This window comes from Fulmarus glacialis, unplaced genomic scaffold (assembly GCF_000690835.1).
Source record: "Fulmarus glacialis isolate BGI_N327 unplaced genomic scaffold, ASM69083v1 scaffold39213, whole genome shotgun sequence".
Taxonomy (NCBI): Eukaryota; Metazoa; Chordata; class Aves; order Procellariiformes; family Procellariidae; genus Fulmarus; species Fulmarus glacialis.
In genome coordinates this window covers 1-19,408 of record NW_009203012.1, presented here as the reverse complement: position 1 = coordinate 19,408, position 19,408 = coordinate 1, and the positions used below count along the sequence as shown (strand labels likewise).

Genomic DNA, 19,408 nt, shown 5'->3' with positions numbered 1-19,408 from the left:
TTTTTCTTGATCAATCATTTCAGCTTTGATCTTGGCACACTAAAGTGAATCAGAATTGGATCTGACCAGCAAACTGTCGATATGGAAGTGACTACTGTAATAAAACTGCTTTTGCAACAAAGCAATTGTGTATGTCAAGAAGCCGTGTTTTTAAAAGAGCTATATAAGCCTGTAGAACATTTCTGAGCTCCGGAGCAAGCCTTTCTGATAAGAAACACTCCGAAACAGGATTATGCTTTTATCTGAAAGGTGGTTTTAAGAACCAGTAACACCTTGTCCTAAAGTATGCACACTTTGCTATCACTTTGAGTTGTGAATTAATATTTATAATGAAGTATCAGAAACAAAGGGATTTTTATTTTTCTGGTACTGGAGAATACTTTCATAAGTGCGTCAAGATAGTCTATAAAGTTTTTTACTTCTTTAAATCCACTTTAATTACATTTGGCAGTATCCCATGCTTCCCTCTGTAAATGTATAGTTTATACATACTTCAAGACCACTCCAGAAAGACGAAAAGAGCACTGCCAAAACATAGAAAAGGGGGCAAATCTCACAAAGATTCATCCTTTGGAGTTTTACAAGCCTGTGTGGTTCACATCATCAGGCTGCTCTGTGGAGAGGTCATCACAGGAACCTCATGTTTTAAGCTGGTTTGTGAAGGATATACTGGATGTCGAACTCTTCATGTTGCCTACGGCTGGGAATTTTACTCAAAGGTACACTTCATATGTGCTAGCACCAGTAGGAGTCCTAATAGAGAAGGCTGTGGTTATTTTTTAGCATCAGATTAGTCAGCTAATTTAGCTAATACAATAATGAAAGGCACTGGAAGGTGTGGAGACTTTTCTAACTGGCAACTACTACAGGTCCACAGGGACTGCTTTGGTGGTGGACCGTCTTGGGGGGGAAGGATTCCTAGCATCATATTAAATTAAATAACTTTTTTTTTGATGGCTACAGTAAAAGAAGGAATTCTGTTTCTTGGGAATGCAGGGGTTTCAGATCTTCCATATTTCTTTTAATATCGATCTAGATGGGAGCCAGAGCAAGCATTGGATGATCTGACGAGAACTGCTATTAACTGCCTTTGTAAAACCCAATCCTGAATTCTTTACCTATGCCAAAGTCTCATTCAGCTCTTTCTTGAAATGATGATATGCCACCTTTGTTTCTTAAAGCTGCTGTTTTCTGCAGCACACAATATTCAAAGTTAGTTGCCTGTGAAAATCTGAAAAAATCAGGTAATATGTTGTCAGCTAGATCAAAACAGCAAATGACATTTCAGAGGAGGGAACAAAGAAACTGATATGTTCACAGATGCAAACAAGGTTGCTGATGTGCACTGAAATGCATAATCTGCCAAAGGAAACCACCTTTATGAACATTTTTGGTGGTGTGATTGATATTTTACACTTTCCTCTAAGACTGTGCAGATACAGATAGGCAGTGATGAGTTAAAAGACATTATTGATCAGAGAGCGTCTCTAGAGAGATGACATGGTTCTGCTTACATGTAATTATCTTAGCGCCTTATTGGTAATGATACTGAATGGATTTTGACAAGAATAAAAGTGTAAAAGAATGACTACCATGCCATTTCTTAGACTGGCACCAGCACAAGACAAGAGGTGATGTTTTTATAACACTTGGAGACTCAAAATGACTTACTTACAAAATAATTGAGAAACAAACACACCAAGAAGCAGACAACATAATTAGAGTTCACGCTGCACCCCAAGACAGTAAGTAGACAAAAATCACCTGATCTTCCTTTTAAAAAATGCTAGATTTCTCATTTGTCTCTTAATCCTTTCACCCTGTGCATATGCATTTCGTTATCATCAGATGCTGAAATTCAATATTCTTCTGTGATCTCATGCCTTCTTTGCGCTGCAGGGTGATGCCTATGGGGGCAGGAAGAAACATACTTGTACAATCACAGATGTGGGTTTTTATGCTTTTCAAGGCAGAAGCCATTTAAAAACATTTTTGTATGCAACAGGTACAACACAGCCCTTTTTTGACTAATACTCCCAAGGCAGCATTAGCAATGCATCCTCAGTATGTAGGAATTCATGAGAAGGGGCAGAGGTTTGTCAGTGACGGGCAACAGAAGCAGCTGGTGGAAAATGGCCTCCGGCCCTGGATGTCTTTCCTCACGATTTATCTCAAAATGTCTTCCACTTGCAGTATGAGGGGATGGAACATTTTCTATAAGGGTGAACAAGGTGAACCAGTGGGTAACTCCGAAACTGCAACTCTGTGCTATTCAGTGGTAGCATAAAGCACAGGAATGTTGCCAGAAATATTCCTATGATATTGAAAATGTTATTTTTTTGTGGTGTTTTGAGACCTTTTCTACCACTATTACTATTTCTTCTTAATTGTTTTGAATTGTGTGGGAATATAAATGAAGTGGAAGGATTTTGGTTTATTCTTTGGAGTGACTGCAGCTGACTCTTACACACTGTTTGGGGCAGATCCCAGCTCTCATGTCTGCCATCGCAACAATAAGGCTCTTGCAAACCAGTGGTTTTGCTCAGCCAAGGAGGCTTCACAGGCTGGCTACCCAGCTGGGCTGGTATTAAAGAGATGGGCAAAATCACTGCAGTCTCCTGGCTGACTCCATCCCAGTTTGAAGCACTGGACAAGCACAGAGGAGCTATTTAATTTACTCTGCGCTCGGAGAAATACACGCTCCAAACGCGCTGCCGATTTAGCCACTGACTGTTTCATTCATAATTAGGCGGGATACTGCTGAAGAGAAGTAAGATTAGAATGAGATTAAAAGATCATTATAAGTGTGAAATAAATAGTTTCAAGAGCATGAAAACCAATGAACCTTGTTTTCCCTGTGGATCTGGGTATTGAATGGCCCTCCTGTGTGGATTCTCTGATGACTAATAAGGTCGGGGTTCATCGAGTCCCTTTCTTTCAGAGAAGAGGGATGAATTGACAGGAGCTTTGTCCTCTGCTCAGCTATCTGCTTTGTTGAAACTTGTAAGAATGTATTATCTCACAGGTCCTTACTGTTCTGTCATCTTTTGGTTGAAATTGCCAATGGATTCAAACATTATTGGGAGACTCCCACATAGACAAACACACACATAGTGACAGTAGAAGCTCCTATCTTTGGGAAACCTAACTAAAAAGGACTTCCAGTGCTAGTTTCTTCAAATAATCTATTCAAACTCACAAATTGCATGAAACAGCAGCACAAATTGTAAGGGGGTTTACCAGAAACCTAATTAGCAATAGGACCTTATCTATGCTGAGCTTGAAGTCTGGTTCCTACGGGCAGGCAAACTAACTACTAAAAGACAACAGTGATGGAGCTTAGCATTAAAGCTACCTTTATCACTTAAAACCAGCCAAATGACTCCAACCTATTGATGGGAAGAGGTTGTGTTTCTTTTGTACTCACTAATTCCTAGCTCCAGATGGCGATGTACATGGGTAATGCATAAATAGCCACATTTTTCCATCCTGTGCTTCTAATAACCACTGCCTTTTCCTTGCTGCCAAGCTATTGCTCTCAAGTGAGAAATGTTTTCTTCTGCTTTTTTCTGAAAGTAGTGGAAAGAGGTGAAATGTGCTAGTTATGGTAATACACCCTGTTCCCAAGTTTTGGTTTTAATTCTCTTTTGAGGCTTTGAAAGAGGTTTTAGTTTAAATCCCATGTGTCTTGCAAGCTCGTATGCCAAATTCTGTTTTCTTTCACCAGAGGTAGTGATTAAATGTGCAGATAGGAGCTCAGTGGGAGGCAGGAGATGCTGGCTCTGGGCTAAGATATTGCCAACCTGCAATATAACCACAAAGCTGGCAAGTTCACTGGCTCATGGACTTATTCTCTCGTTTGTAAAGTCTGGTGCCAGTTCATTGAATTCAAAACTGTTTAATGGGGTGTCTATTTGGAATGGACAGCATATACAGCCCTACTGCTGTCTCCCTCCTGGCGCTATTTTTTGCAGTTATGGAAAGTTCAGTTTGCTTAGCATGCAAGCCTTCCATATGTTCTGTACATTGTTTATTTTATGATACCAAAATATTGTTAGTTGCCACTAAAATGTTCTTGATCTAAACATTGTTCAAAATTGACTAAAAAATTAATTAAAATGTCCTGTGTGGGATGATGTGTGGCAGTTCTTATATTGGTTGCCAATATAGTGCAAATGTTGAAAAATTATTTGGTGTTGTTTTAGGGTGGGGGTAGGCATACAAGTTGTACCCTATTCAGAATAGCCATTTTTGACTGAATTAATATTTATCCTGAATCATCTCAAAGTGTACCTAGTGGCTGATTAGTCTGGTAAAACTGTGCGACTCTTCAATAGACTGGAGGTTAAACATTGTAGCAGAGAAGAGACAGCTGAGAAGACCACCTTTGTGCTCCATTGAACTTGGGATGAGGCTGGGACTTTGGAGCCCACAGAAAAACTGATAGTCTCAAGGACCCTCCTAGATTAGCAGTGTCAAATGCCTGTTTTACAGCCTTTTATTTTTTGTAACGAGTACATTAAAGCTATTCCCCTTCTTTGGTAATTTATCATTCCAGACTGTTTCTGCAGAAGCCTGCTGCACAAAGGGGCAGCAGGTCCTGATCTGTTAGGAGGTTGAGGTCTTGCAGGATGTGACAAACGTTAACATGTAGGAGTGTTTCATTTATTATTACATTCTGATTAAAAAGTTGTAACATCAACTGGCGATAAGGTCATCAGTTGACCTTACTGCCAGGCAACGAGGAACTGGTGAAGAAGCTTTCCACACTGCTCATTTGTATTCCCTACTAAATCCTAACTGCGGATATTGCTGCCTACTGTCCTGATCAACATTTCTTTCTGTACCAGCTGGCATTGATAACAATTATCTCGGTACCTACATAGACTCTGTTGGCTTGTATATCTTGACTCCCCTAAAAGTATGAAACACTTTCAATATAAAATAAAATTTAACTGATAGTAGTTCCGTTTCAATAAAATGCTATGTTAGGCAACACAATATAAACACTGTTAGGAAAAAAACGGCAATAGAGAAGGGAAATGGGTTTGCTACAGACAGGAGATGACTGACCTATTGCTCCTCAGTTGCATGCAGCTTGCTGGCACTTTGCCTGCAGCTCCTTGGCTGTGGTTGTGTCAGGCGATAAGCAGTCGGTGGGGAGAGGCAACTCCTCAGGAACAGTGTACCCAACATCACCAAGTGCAGAAAGACTCAGCTGTATTTCCTGTTCCTCAGCGGAGTAAGGAAATCTGTAGAAAACTGTGTGCAGAACTCTCCTCAGATCTGTTCCCAGACATCTGCCAATTTTTGGGAGAATGTGTTGCAATTACCAGCCATAGGAAACCTGGGAGTCAAGAAAAGTAGCCACTCTTGGGCTGGGGTATCCCTCGGTAGTTGCTTCCAGGAATGAACACGTGTTTGTTTTCTACTTTTTAATAAAAAAATTACAGATGGCACAATTGTTCTCATCAATTTCAACTTTGCTACTTTGTGGAAATAACAAATTCCTGTTCGGTCCAATCAGCTGATTCCTTAGTTGGAAACTCAGTGGAATTTGTCTCTGCTGCCCTTTCATTCTTTTGAAGATCTCTGCCTCTCTGAAAATGTGAATTGACTTGCATCTCCTTGAGTGAAACTTCTCACAGACACTATGGAAATACTTCCTAGTATAACTATTAACTTTGAAATGATGCGTGATGTCATAGTTATAATCCTTCAAACAGTTATTTCTTCAAATTCCTTTACACTCTAAATGCTGAGAGACTGTGACATGACTACTACTTTGAGTTGTTTTAAGGTCTTGTTTGGAAGCATGCTGCTGTGGGAATACAGTAGGACTTATTTTTTTTATTAAAAAAAAGATAAAAGTGGGTACAGAAAGGTCATGGGTGATGCACAAACTCTGTAAAAATCGAGGTATAGCGCTTTTGCTGAAGATGCTCTTTAAGAGCAGATTCATACTATTCTGATCTGAATGTAGTGAGGCTGGATTTGGGTTGGGTGGTGTTTTTTTTTTTTGAAAGCTTAAATCTGGAAGTATTCAATGGCGGGGTATCTTACCTTGAACATGTAACATTATGGCTACTGCAGTTCTTCAGAGTTAACAAAATTGAGAAGGAAAAGAAGCAAGTCTAATTATGTTAGTCTATGGTAACGTTATTGCATAAATTAGTGGACATAATACAGCCAGTAAACAACATTGAAAAGAATAAACGTGATGGGAAAGACCATTCTGGACCACTTGTCGATCGAGTTAACATCAGTCAAATCAGGGATTTTGACTTTGATCTGGGATGCCCTTCTTCGTAAGCGTCCTTTTTTATGAAGCCTGTGCCTGTCCAAAGCGCTCCTACTGTAGAGGTCTCTGCTGGAATTGGCTCTTCTGTACTGCAGGTTGGCACTGTCGTACGTGTACGTGGTGGCTCGGGGGTCACGGGGGCTCGTGAACACGTCTGAGCTGCTGATGTCATTTCGTATTTCTAGTGGGCTAAGCAGCATGTTTCCATGGGGATCAACCTGTGTCAAGGAAGGAACATGAATTAGACAAGTTCCTCAGCCAGCCCAAAGCATCTCCCAGATGGACAGGTACCTTCTGGCTCTCCTGCCAAGGTGCTCCTGGGCTGCAGTGACAGTCGCGTCTTGTATAGCATTGGTGGACATGAAAATACACTTTCCTGACTGGTGTGAAATTATCTGTTAGGCATCTAAATATCTCCCATTCTGACTCAGCTCTTTGGTCTGAGACCTTTTCGCTCAGTTAGTTATCTCACCCCCTGTAAAGTAAGAGTTTTCTAATTTTATCTTTAACTTAGATCATAGTCTTTATGAAATAGTGAGTTTTAATGTCTGGTGACCTGACACCCCAAGCTTTCATGTACTCAAGGTGAAAAAAAAATATTGCTGTCTCTGTCAATTTTATACAGTTTTAGTGCTGTAGGTTAGTTGCAAGAACAGTTTTGTAACAATGGGTTCATCATATGAAGAACATATAGGTACATGTGCATTTTATCAGTTATTGTAATATACTTGTGATGAGAATTAGTTTTGCAGAATTACTATATGGCAGAGATGGAAATCCCTACTCCCCACAGCATGCCATTAACTTGCTCACGTGCAGATAGAATAATCCACTTTACTCAATGAAACCTCGCATTCGCTTGCATTTTTATATGTCGCTACCAGAAGCAGTTGTTTCAAATATGTTTATCACTTACTCTATTTGTGCTGTTAGTTAGTCAAGGCACTGTTTTAAGCACCTGAGCAAAGAACTGGAAACTGCAACTGATATGTACATGTCTGGCGCAAAATATATATATATATACATAAAATATTTTAATATCATTGCCTTTTTTATATATGAATGTAATTAGCCATGAATGGCTGCATTACTACAAAGTGTTTACCTTCTTACTCATCTTTAGTTTTCTACATGTTTGTAGTAAAACCTCTTTTAGGAAAAGTTTTTTGGTGTTTCCAGGATGACTCCTGACTTCTCCGTAAAGACTTCCTATATGTTTCTAATTCCCAGACATTTAAACATCCCCTGTAGCTCATATGAGGGAAATACACATCAGGACCTCTTAAAAGAAACTTCAAAGACTTTGCTTTGAAGCTTGAGTATTAAAATTGTTTTTTGTAAACTGTGGCATTGGACCTACCCCATATATATTACAATCTACACCATGGCTGTCTGGGGATGCCTTCATACCAAGGAAAAAAAATTACTTATTGACAATATCTAGTCTTGTGAAGCACCAGTGATATGCAATGCTTTGTTCATACTCTGAGTTTTACATTTTTAGCAAGACATAGCAGAGCTAGGAAATGGTATAATAATCTACAGCAGGTTTGAAGAAAAAAACTTCAAGTAGAGCACACAGGGAAATTCGGTCTCTGGGGGTTGCCGCAGCAGAAAACTGGAAGCCAGAGAAAGCCTCGGTTCCACCTGGCAGTGCAGAAGATGTTCCTTCCCATCACCAGAAGGAGAGAACGTTGCACTTACTAACTGAAAACAAAGAAGTGAAGGGGCTGTTTGTACAAAAGCTGTGGAGAGCTGTGGGGAAAAAAGTCTTCTAAATGGAGTAGTAAGTCACCACAGATAGAAAATGCTCTAATCAGGTTTAGCAACTGATTCTAGTTGTACATGCTGAAATGAGCATTCAGCGGGAAGAACCTCCCAGTTCCCACCACTGTTGTGGCAGGAAAAGCTCACATATTCTGGTTAGAGAGGCCAGCTGGTCATAAACCAGTATGGTGTTTGCAATCTTTACTTGAGATATGGGCTACCCAGTTTATACTTTTTAGGTCAAGTCTTCAAATTTAAGCAGAAGGACGATCTGAGCTAGGGTTTCCTACTCTCCAGAGGACTGCCATAACTATGAGACTATTCATTACTCCCAAGTTCTGACATTTTCTGTGGAAAAAGCAATGATCTCAGAGTTGTCTCCAAGTAAAAAGAGAATTTTTTTTAATTTTCAGAAGTTTTGGTAGGTCAACCTTTTCTTCCCAGTTTTATGAAATAGCTCTTTGAGCTGTCTTGATTACATAATCCAATGTTTAAGCTAATTGATTTTAGTGTTATAATAGTCGTAACAGCAGTGCAAGCATCATTAAACAGTTATTATGGTTTCTCTTTTGTGAAGACAACTCATAACTGCCTACAATCTAAAGTGATTCATAGGGATCTTTCTTAAGCTAATATGCCCTGACAGTTTATTATAAGCCAAGCAGTGTATGAATTCCCGCTTTAAGTGTTATGAATGAACCTGTTATATTTTAAAATGTGTTTATTTAAATAATTTTAGCCGGGATGATTTGTATACATCATGAAGCAATTCAGTCTTTGAATTGCAGTCTTTGCAATTCAGAGCAAAGGGCCTTGCACTGGTCTTGAATAAATTGGCTCAGAGAAGTATAAAAGCTCTTCTTATGTACCTGGGTCAAATTCTCTGCTTGTGCGACATGAAGCTGGACTAACAGTTAATTTCCCACATTGTTAAAAACCCTTTCAGAATTTATTGAACCTCACTTCAAAACATTCTTAAAACTTGTGGAGCTATGGTTTTGTTACTGAAGCATAGGAACTTTACAAATTCCCTTAGGAATTTGGAAAATGTATGAATTGTTAAGGGATCCCCCAAAGACACTTGTTATTAGTTTTGTTTATGTTAGTGTTAGAATGAATTAACAGCAAATATGCACACAGTAAAAGCTGTAAATTTTCTGTATTAAAATCTTTTCTCCTTTAGTTAATACGAGGTTACCTGGGGCTTGATGTTGGTCCTGTGCTGGAGGATGCCTGTGCATCAGAAATAGCCAGCAGGCTTTAACTCATTCCACCCCATGTCTCAGTGATGATGCTCTTTCCCCACATCAGGTATGTACTGCAGTTGTACACAGTCTTTGACACATTTGCATCGGATGGCATGACAAAAAATGGGGATGGAAGAGACAAGGCTCTGTCTACTCAGTTTTCTGGCCTACTAGCTGGCTGCCTGCTTAAGATTAGAGTATCTTAGTCCCCTCCTTAGGTAGGAAAGATGAGCCATATCAAGCCCAGAGTAGTTCTTCCTTGCTCGGATATAATGCATTTATTCTTTCAAATACCACCTTGTTGTTCTTTAACTGGAATGCCCTAAATTTTATTACACAAACCAACCATTGCTCAGATGAAAACAGGATTTCTTGCTTAACAGATATTCTGAGCCTAAATGTGTGATTGTATGAACATATACACTTTGTCTTGTTTGTACAATGCAGAAATTTTACCTAAAGTTGTAGAAAGCTGAAGAATTTTTTTTTTCTTTTTTGTCTTTTGAACATATCATGAAGAATATGTGGGAAGGATGTCAAAGCATCTAAAGCTGATGTTGTGTTAGTCATCTGGTTTAATTATCAAAGTTTAAATATTCTTCAGATGCATGTATGTGGTGATGCTTCTTGTAATGACATTTGTACCTATATTGAGTGTGTATCTATATTGAGTTTATAGATTTTTAGTTCTTCGTTTGCACTGGAACTACCTGAAGCCTAAATCAGCACAGGTACATATAAATGAATCTTCATCAGTGATGGAAAAGCCTTGATGTCTGCTCAGGAAACATCATAAAAAGCAATAATAATCTGGCTTGTATGTTTACTTAGAAAATGAGTTTCCTGCTTACAAGCATCAAATGATATTGCAAGTGTAAAATAGTTAAAGTAATAAAAAAACCCCAAAACAACAGTCCTGTGTTGGCCACATAAAAAGTAGTCAGTCAGTTCTAGTGGAAGAGCATGTTGGCATTCCTTGACAGAGGATGGGTCTCAAGTGCTTAGTGCTGTCTGGAATGGCTTTTTACCTACCTACTTTTTTTACGTTAACTGTTGGGAGATAAAAGGTAAGAACTTTTGTTTTGTCTCAATACAAAAACATCTTTTCTTTCTCTTAAGATGAAAGATTCAGGGCCATGTTACTCATACAAGCTGTCTTGTTGGAACAAATGCAGTAGTGTTATCTGCAAAGAAACGGGTTATGCTCAGCAGGGATGTACATATTCAGGTGTGGATTTACTTGAAGGTTGAGCTAGTTGTGTGGTTATGTGCTCCCTCCTTTTTCTCCTTCCAGTAGCCACTGTACTGGAAAATTGTATGTTTTCCTTGGAGCCTGGTTTTCCATCCCAGGGGTTTTGTGGTTCACAGAAGGTTTGAAAGGAAGGTGTGATGCTGTGCAGAACTGGGGAGCAAAAGACCGTCTTGTGTTGCCATTTATGAACCCCTTGATGGCTCAGCCCCTTTCCCACTCACATTGTGATTGCATCCTACCTCTTTCTCATGCTTAAGAGACATGTTCTGTTAATGATTATTCACATTATAATTGCCTGGGGAAACAGAAGCAGTTGCATGCATGGACTATCTAAATATTTTCTTGCTGGGTGGTTTGTCCTATTTATCCATAATTATGGTGGTTTCCTCAGTGACATCTAGCTTTGACAAATGGACAAGGAGATATAAACAGTCTTTATGCTTTATTCGGAGAAACAGAAAGCTTGTTTACTACAAATTAATATTTTTTTGCATATTAAAAATTAAAATGGCATAAGTTGTGAAACTGGAGAGGCTTTATTGCACCTTCTTCAGCCTGTAGAGCAAGGAACAGCCACATATGAAACAGCAGTATGGCTTCATTTTCCATCTGGTCTTCTCTATACTGTGTTAATATCACGGTCAGTTTGCTGAGTGTTGCTCACATGTCTTAACGCTTTTGTTATCTGGTGAAAGAATTTGAACTCTTTTAGTCGTGGGAGTTGTACGTCAGATGGGAACGAGCAATATCTTCACCTGGCACAAAGAGAGGAAGCACTGTTACATATCTTCTATTGGTTATAGGTCCCTGTATGGATAAGTGGTATGGGTCAAGAGTAAAAGGGAAAAAAATATCCTATAGCTGTATATACTTCCAGCTGTACTTCTTTTGTGCTCCAAAAAAACTTTCCCCCCTGCTTTGGTAAAGACATTGTAACACCCGTGAAAAATTTCAAAACATGATGGAGAGGGGCTGGGAGTTGTCTTCACTAGGGATCACATAACCTTACTGTGTCCCACTGCTCTGGTCATGTGCATTCTTCCTGCCGAAGACAGAAATACAGCTGTTGGACATCCGCATTTCCATGCTGAGTAAAATGAATGCTCACAAGGTCCCACATCAATATATCTCCAGTGGGATAACACAATCCATTGATACCGATTCACATGTGTGTGTCTACGTGTATGTGTGTATATACACATACCTAAAATCACAAACATGCACTGTACAGGCAGAAAGCAGTCTGTTCACTTAAAGCATTCTCAGTCTCAGAATGGAATTGCAGTCTAAAGTGTGAACACTTATACATCCTTGTACAAAGCATGTATGCCTTCTGTTTTCTGTCAGAAAAATGCTGATGTACGCATGTGGTGCTCTGAAAAGTTCAAGTGTGGTTGTAAACACTTCCCATCCCATTCTGAGTACTGGTCTCAGCGTAATTTTTGCCAGCGTAACATTTAGACAAAAACTTTTAGTCATGAATTAGCGCTTTTTGTTGGTTAAACAAACTCTCCAAGTATGTAGGAAAAAGAGCTTACCTGCACTCTTATTCTTTACACTTTCTTATCCTTTACTCAGTTCAGTGCACTGGGGCCCATGTAGCCAAGAAGTAGTGTTGCTTCCCTCTTCATCATGAAGCCTTGCTGTGCTTCTTCTCACCTAGGCTGGGTTATCTCAGGAGCTGTTGAGGTGGCTGGTCAGAGTTTGTGGATTTTGTTGTTTTTTTTCCCTTCCTTATCTTCCATAGAATTGGATAGACAGTGTCTGCGCACAACAATCCGTAACGGGGTGGCTTATCTCCTCTGCTCTGTGGAGGACAATACTTTGTGGGACCTTGGACACTGCTGCAAGCCTGAATTGAATTTGTGCACCCACTGTAATAAAGCATTGCATTGGGACAGGAGGTGAATGCGGGTAAGGACTTTCAATTGGCTCATGAGTTGACTGAGACTGAGGACATGACGACTCTGTTAATGATGCTTAGCTGTAGTGGTGTGGCTGCTGGGACACGAGACACACAACTCTAGAACTAATAAAGTATCACAGAGTTTCTGAAATGCACTTCCTGACATGTATGTGAAATTGCAACCATCCGTCTTACCTGTTAGAGTCTGTGTTGGTCTCATTCTTCAAGCTGAACAGAAGGCTCAAATATAGTTTTTTCCAAATGCTATCACCTCAGGCCACAACAGTACAGAAGTTTATAGGGCAGCCTGGGTAAGATCTCATTAATACTTGGATGTAATATATTGTAAGAAAAGCAGCGAACAGAAGAAAATTTTTGGCTCATTAGGATATATATTTTCCTCTGAGTCAGACTGGGCCAAATACACCTGAGGGAAGTGTTTATTTCTGAAAAACTGGGAAAAAAACAGAGTAGGTTTATGGGAGTTTGCAAGTGCTCAGTGATGTACTGCTAAATTAAAGTTAAAAAAATGTCCATAGTATTACTTCCTGGAGTTTGTCTGGCTTGTTTTTTAAGAGGGGGTAGCTGTGGTCTGCTTGAATTTAGCCTGAGGGAAAAATCCTGACATCTGTGAAAGCTGTTATAACCTAGCAGCATCCTCCTTGCGTTCCTGGAAGCTCAGTGGTGTGGGCTTCATTCAAGAATCACTGAAGCAACAGTGTCTGTCTTTGCTGGCTATTTTTGGTGAGGTTTCTGTGTGTAAAGAGAAACTATATAATAAGCATTGCTTCTATACCACCTTCTATAGCAAAGAAATATACAGTTGAAATGGTAAATATTTAACTTCCTTGTACCTCTTGTATTTCTTCTGTGCTGCAAAGAAATGCTCGTTCTGAATATTCGTTTGCATTTTCTGTAGTTTCTTACTCTGTTTTCAGTTGACGATGGACAAACCATATGTTGCTGTAATCTCCTAGACAATCTTAAGTGCTTTTGCATATATGTTCAAACTGCATTTATCTTTATCATCATATACATCAACATTGTCACAACAGAAATAATGTTTGAAAAGTTAGCTTGAACATTTTACCTGGACTCTATTTGTTTCCAGTCTGCTCTTCTCGCCTGTAGCAAGTCCTGCCCTGCCTGCTGCCTTTTTTTGACGTTGGGGTCCTTTCCCAAAGAATATGTAGTTTACAAAGGCATATTCTAGCAAGGCCAGGAACACAAACACAAAGCATCCCATCAGGTAAATATCTATTGCCTTGACGTAGGGAATCTTTGGCAAGGTCTCCCTGAGGTGGGTGCTGATGGTGGTCATGGTCAGCACAGTTGTGATTCCTGCGAAAGGAAGAAAAAGACATTGAGTAACAAGATAGGGAAGGAGATGTAAGCATGAAAGGTGTAATGGCAGCATTACCATGCACTTCTCATGCAGATGGCTTAAGTATGTGATCAGATTCTTAACAGCCAAGGGAATGCGTTTTACAGGACTGGAAAGGAAGATATCCTTGCGGATCTGCTGATAGCACCTTCCTTGGCTTTCCATGCAATGGAGGGTGAATCAAATGGCCTTCAAAACCCCAGGCTACCTTGGTACATCTTGCCTTAATTTTTACAATAACTCTGCTAGGGAATGTGGTGTTAGCTGACCTGGATAGCAAAGAGTTGATCACTGTTCTTTCTATGTGAGGAGATGCTTCTCTATTTACAGCAGTAGCCCTGCTTGACCCCATAGGGTGGCTTGCATTGCTCTGGGGAACTGGAATAAGTATCTAGCTTTTTACTGAAAACAGAGGATAGAAAGGAGAAAGGGAAGCTTTATGATAAAGTGATGGTCTTTGATGAAGAGAAAGTGATATATACGCTTGTACCAAAACAGCTTTTCCTGTTAAAGGGGTGCTTGCAAGTAAAGCATTTCCATCTCATTGTGTTATCCATTACTGCATGATTCTTTTTTTTTTTTCTTTGTGTTTGTGTTTTGTTTTAGCTGGATGAAATTATTTTTTAGGCTGCTTCAATCCCAGGTCATTAATGCATCCAGATAATCGCTCTAGGCACAGGTGTAATGAGTTGAATTTACAGAGAGGTAGGACAAAATCGCTTTCTGGCATTAGCATTTGAAAAGCATATCTGCCTTAAAGCGCAGACAGTGGCAGAAGATTTTGTTTTATGGGAAGTTGTAGGAAGGAACATGGTACAGGAATAACCAACTATGTAGGTAAAACAGGCTTATTTGGTTTAAGCTGGTATATCTCCACTGATATCAGTAGGACCTTGTGTATTCTTTCCAGACACACATCTGGCCTGAGAGGACGCTTTTTAACATCAATGAAATGTTGATGCAGCACAGTGTAGATACCCTTAAATAACTGAATTAGACCTTTACGCTTCAGTTTTTGGCCTGATCCAAAGACCATTAAGGCAACTGGAAGTCAGTCAGGATCCCAACCTAACTGCAGAGCAAGAACTTCAGGTGTAGGCAAGATGCCACCTGCCTTCCTGACAACGAAGACCCTACGCTGCACGTGTAAGATCACAATTAATGCTGCTGCAATCAGCTGTATGGATTTGGTGCTACTGTATTCAAAGGCAACAAGTATCTATGTAGTTCAGTGATTTTGAAAAGAAGTTACCTAGAGCAACTCTGGCGGCAGAGGCATCATAATTGATCCAGAAAGATACCCACGACAGAATTGTGATCAGCGTGGAAGGCATATAGGTTTGCAAAATGAAGTATCCAATATTTCTTTTAAGCCGGAAGCTAAGTGATAATCGAGGATACGCTCCTGAAAGAAAGAAGTCCTATAATGACTAATGCCTAAGAAAAGTTAGACACTGATATTTCTGGGTTGGGGAGGAGGGGAGGGCTTTTTTAACTAGCCAGCGCTTACCTGTTGTAAATTCCACTCTCTTTGATACCATCTGGTAATCAACGATAGAAAATTGTGGGAGCTCAATGTTACTAACTCCCGTTACTGCCGACTCTCCTCCATTCCAGTAAAATTCAATATCATCAGTGGTGTATCCATCTGAAACAGAGGCATAATTTGATTATTGATTTTTCTTTTTGCTTTATTACTTGGCTTAAATAGTTGTGGTTAAAGTGGAAGGAGCTGCTGTTAATCAGGAGTTCAGCCTTCTGTTGTGTGACATTTCTGTTATACAGAAGCCACATAGCCTCCTTTCTACCCGGGGAAGCTTCTAGGTGTGGAAAGGGAGAAGACAGAAAACAAGGACAGAATTTAAGATTAACGATCAATTTTAGGCTAGCTCTAAAACTACTACTTTTCTTTCAGGCTTGAGTTGCTCGGTTTACCAACAGACTGATGCAACATCAGCAAAACTTTTAAACTCTCTAGGAGGAGCTCTGACAGTAAAACCACGTTCCGTTCCCAGCTTTGCATTTGATTTCCTATGCAGGCTGTGACAAAATACAGAGTTTGGAGCCAGTGGAGGCAAAGATGATTCTAGAAGAAAATTCAGGTACCTGTCTGTCAGAGCTGTAGGTATCCCTTTGCTTTTCGTGCAGCATTTTATATTTTAATTAGACCATGCCATCTTTGATCTTCTGTTATCACAGAACTATTTCCTATTGACTTCAAAACTAGCATGTTTCTTCTTTTTCCTTTTAACAGCAATGTTGATTATTTATCATTTAATTAAAAATGAATTTGCCATTCTACGACTGGGAATAACGTTATTGTTATCATTTTCAAAAACATTTTGATTAAACTCAGAAGTGACTGAGTTTCAGAAAAATCTCACAATTGATGACATTTTTGAACTAATATTTAAACTGGTTCCAATTTATTGCATTTTACTGCTTTGTCCAGATATCTACCGAAGGAGAGAACAATCTCTCATCTATTTTTAGACTTTTCCTTCAGGTGTTAGATTTAATCAGGTTTAAATCATATAACACAGAACAAATAAAAACATATGTTTGAACTCAAAGCTTTAGAAAACTTGACAGTAGTTTTGCCAGCTGAACCAGCCATAGCATCAGAAGCCCCTGCAGAGTTAGGAACTCATCCTTTCACATGCACCAGTAATGCAATTTCTAGCTAGGGAAATTAGTCCTGAGATGTCTTTTCCTATGATAGTGCCTGGTAATAGCCTCATCTCTGAAAGGCTGACCACGTGCAAAACGGGTCCGTAGTTTCCCTGGTGACAATCAGAGAAGTTCTCACGACTTGCTGCTGAGCTCAAGGGACTGTTTGGAAAGTCTACAGTTACTGAACAGCTATCTTTTGATGCAAATACACAGTGATGGGCCGAACAAGGTTAAGTGTTCACATATCTTATTTGTGAACTGCTCATGTGCATGGTTTGCTAACTATCTGAATTGCTCCTGAAACCGTACTAACCTGTGCAATACGGATTGCTGCTGTTGGCTTAAAACTTCTGTGCTTCCCATTATGTATGCTAATTTTTTTTGAATGAACCACCCTAGGGTTGTCACACTGGGCTCTCTGCATGGCTGGTTTTCATGTCTTCCAGTTAAAAGGCATGAGCTTTTCATTGCAAAAGGTCAAGGTAGCTGCTTGATAGTGGAACTTCAGTAGCTGCTTTAAAGGTGTTGCACACAAACCACAGGGCCAACATGAGCCACATGTAAGGTGTAATACAGAATGATTGAAGGAGGGAGTGAAGACTGCTAAGTCTGTTTAAAAGGCCAAGACTAAGACTGTCAGGGAAGTGTTAACTTAATTTTCTTGCAAATCTGTATTATAAAAAATCTCTCTTGAATGTTTTCCCTTTTAAAATAAGATGCAGCAAAATAGAGGAAATAATAGTAAGCTGTCATCTCATACTGAAAGGGTATTGATTATCTGTAGACTCGACACCACCCAGACATCCTCTACATGAGATACCAGTAATAGCTATTTCTTTGTCTTTAGGGGCTAGAATTAGAAAGAAGAAAGGTGCAGCACTACCCAGAAGTTTCACCGGTACTTGCTGCAAAGTCATAGGTGAAGGTTTAGATGTGAGAACCCTGGATTCTGCTTCAGGGTTCAGAAGAAAATGGTGAACCTGATTCTTCTGTTCTGTGCCATCATCAGCTGGGCCCTTTTCAAACCCTTCCCTCCAGTTTTGCTCCAATTGTGCTGCTTCCTCAGCTGGAGCACGCTGGGACCCAGGGCAGAGAGAGGAACAGCCCCCAGTGCTCAGCAAGTCTGGACTTTATTCACTGTCTCCTTAAGCAGCCTCTGCCAGCCTCTTTACAGTGTCTCTGCCTTCTTGACAAAAGAGGGAATAGTTTGGGCACCTTACTGCAGATAAAATTCCCTTCCCCAAAGGTGAATTATTGTAGATTTAGTTGTCAAAACTGAAACGGTACCAAATAAACACCTGGGATGTCACAGGGCAGATTTCAAAAAGAAAACAGGCACACCATCCTACAGAAGGGTTGCACTGTTTATTGGTACAGCGTGTGGTGGTGCTGGACCTTCGCAAAAACAGGTTACGGGAGTTTTGTAATGGAGGCAAATATGCTTTTCACTAGTCTTGGAAAGGTTTCTATGACTTTGGCTACTAAGTGAAAAGTAGAACTAAAAGGTTATAAAGTCAATTGACCAAAAGCAAGAACCTTGCATGGAAGATTTCAGCTGATGACAAGCCATCACTGCTGGCAGGCCATGTCTTTATCCTTTACAAACTTAAAAAAGACTTCCAAATACTACAAAAAATGGATCTAGTGTGAGCTACTGCTGTTTCTAATATGCTGATTTGTTCCTTGAATTTACTCCGGTTAAAGCTGGGGGAAATTATGAGAAAGGGATAGTGATGTTTTTCAGTCAGGAGCATTCACATTTGTTAGTTCTCTTTTTAGAAGAGTAATTGAGCAGGAACATCTTCCCCTGGTTTTGTATAGAGAGAACCTCAGTACAATCATGATTTCCTTGACAATCATTGCAATAACTCTACTAGACACTAACAAGGAGTAAAGTCTCCTCAGGCAGTCCATTCCCTGATGTGATATGATTTTTGTTGTGTGATGCCCTTCATTACGTGCTTCGTGCATTGTTCTAGGTGTGTGAGAAGTGCTGCTTTCACGGCTGACGATGACTCACAGATGCAGGGCTTGGAGGCCCTCATGTCCCACAGGCGGTGACATTGCTTTTTGCTTTCCAAACTAGCGAACTCGAGAGGAACACAGTTGGCTGCAGTTTAAAGACTGGAACTGATCTCAGCTCTGAACAGAGTTAGCAGAGGACGGATCACTCCTCCTTTTTGAAGTGGATAGTGCCTTCAAGTGAGGAGGCGTAGCGATATAAATTAAGAAACATTCAGTATGGAGCAGCATTAGCTTCTGGCTAGCAGGCAATGATAAACCCTCACTTCTGGCAGCATATGCCTTTAACATTTAGAATGGAAGAAAAGCTATTTTAGTGATAGAAAAAGGGGGTCTAGTCTGTGCAGTGGCCAACTCTAACATGCTGATTTATTCACTGAACTTATCTGTACTGCCCAGGTATTCCCTCGTCAGCTTTTTTTCCATGTGATCCTTTTCCCTCTGCGTCCGTATCCATGTCACCGCTTTAAAGGGATGCCTCTGCTTTTGTGACAGAGAGAGCAGTACTTACAGCTGGACGGTAACGTCTGAACACAAATTTTGTAGAAGCCAAATATTGGGAACCTGAAATATTTCAATTATGTTCATAATAGCTGTCAAGAGCTGTTGCAACTTTTCCTGCAGGGGGCTAGAATTATTTCCCCAACTATATAAGACCATGTCATCAACAACATTTAACTGATTTAACACCGTGAGTTAATGTAATTCAGTTATGCCCGTTGCCTAAAAATCAGAATCAGCTCCTCCGCGCGGGAGTCGCCTGCGGCCGGGCTCCAGCGTCGCTTTCAAGGCACGCACCGGCTGCTCCGAGGGGGCACAGGGCCCGCGTTCCGCTCCCCCGGCCCCGCGCGTGCCC

At 40.2% G+C, this 19,408-nt stretch overlaps 1 protein-coding gene across 1 annotated transcript; it reads right to left on the bottom strand.

Moving 5' to 3' along the window:
* Nucleotides 1-6,171: 6,171 nt before the first annotated feature.
* Nucleotides 6,172-15,505, bottom strand: LOC104069335 (gamma-aminobutyric acid receptor subunit beta-1-like; the record flags this gene model as incomplete). Its single annotated transcript, XM_009574501.1, has 4 exons — nt 6,172-6,519; nt 13,564-13,814; nt 15,110-15,262; nt 15,368-15,505. Coding segments are annotated over 4 exons (890 nt in total), but the record flags the coding sequence as incomplete, so codon positions are not given.
* Nucleotides 15,506-19,408: the final 3,903 nt, after the last annotated feature.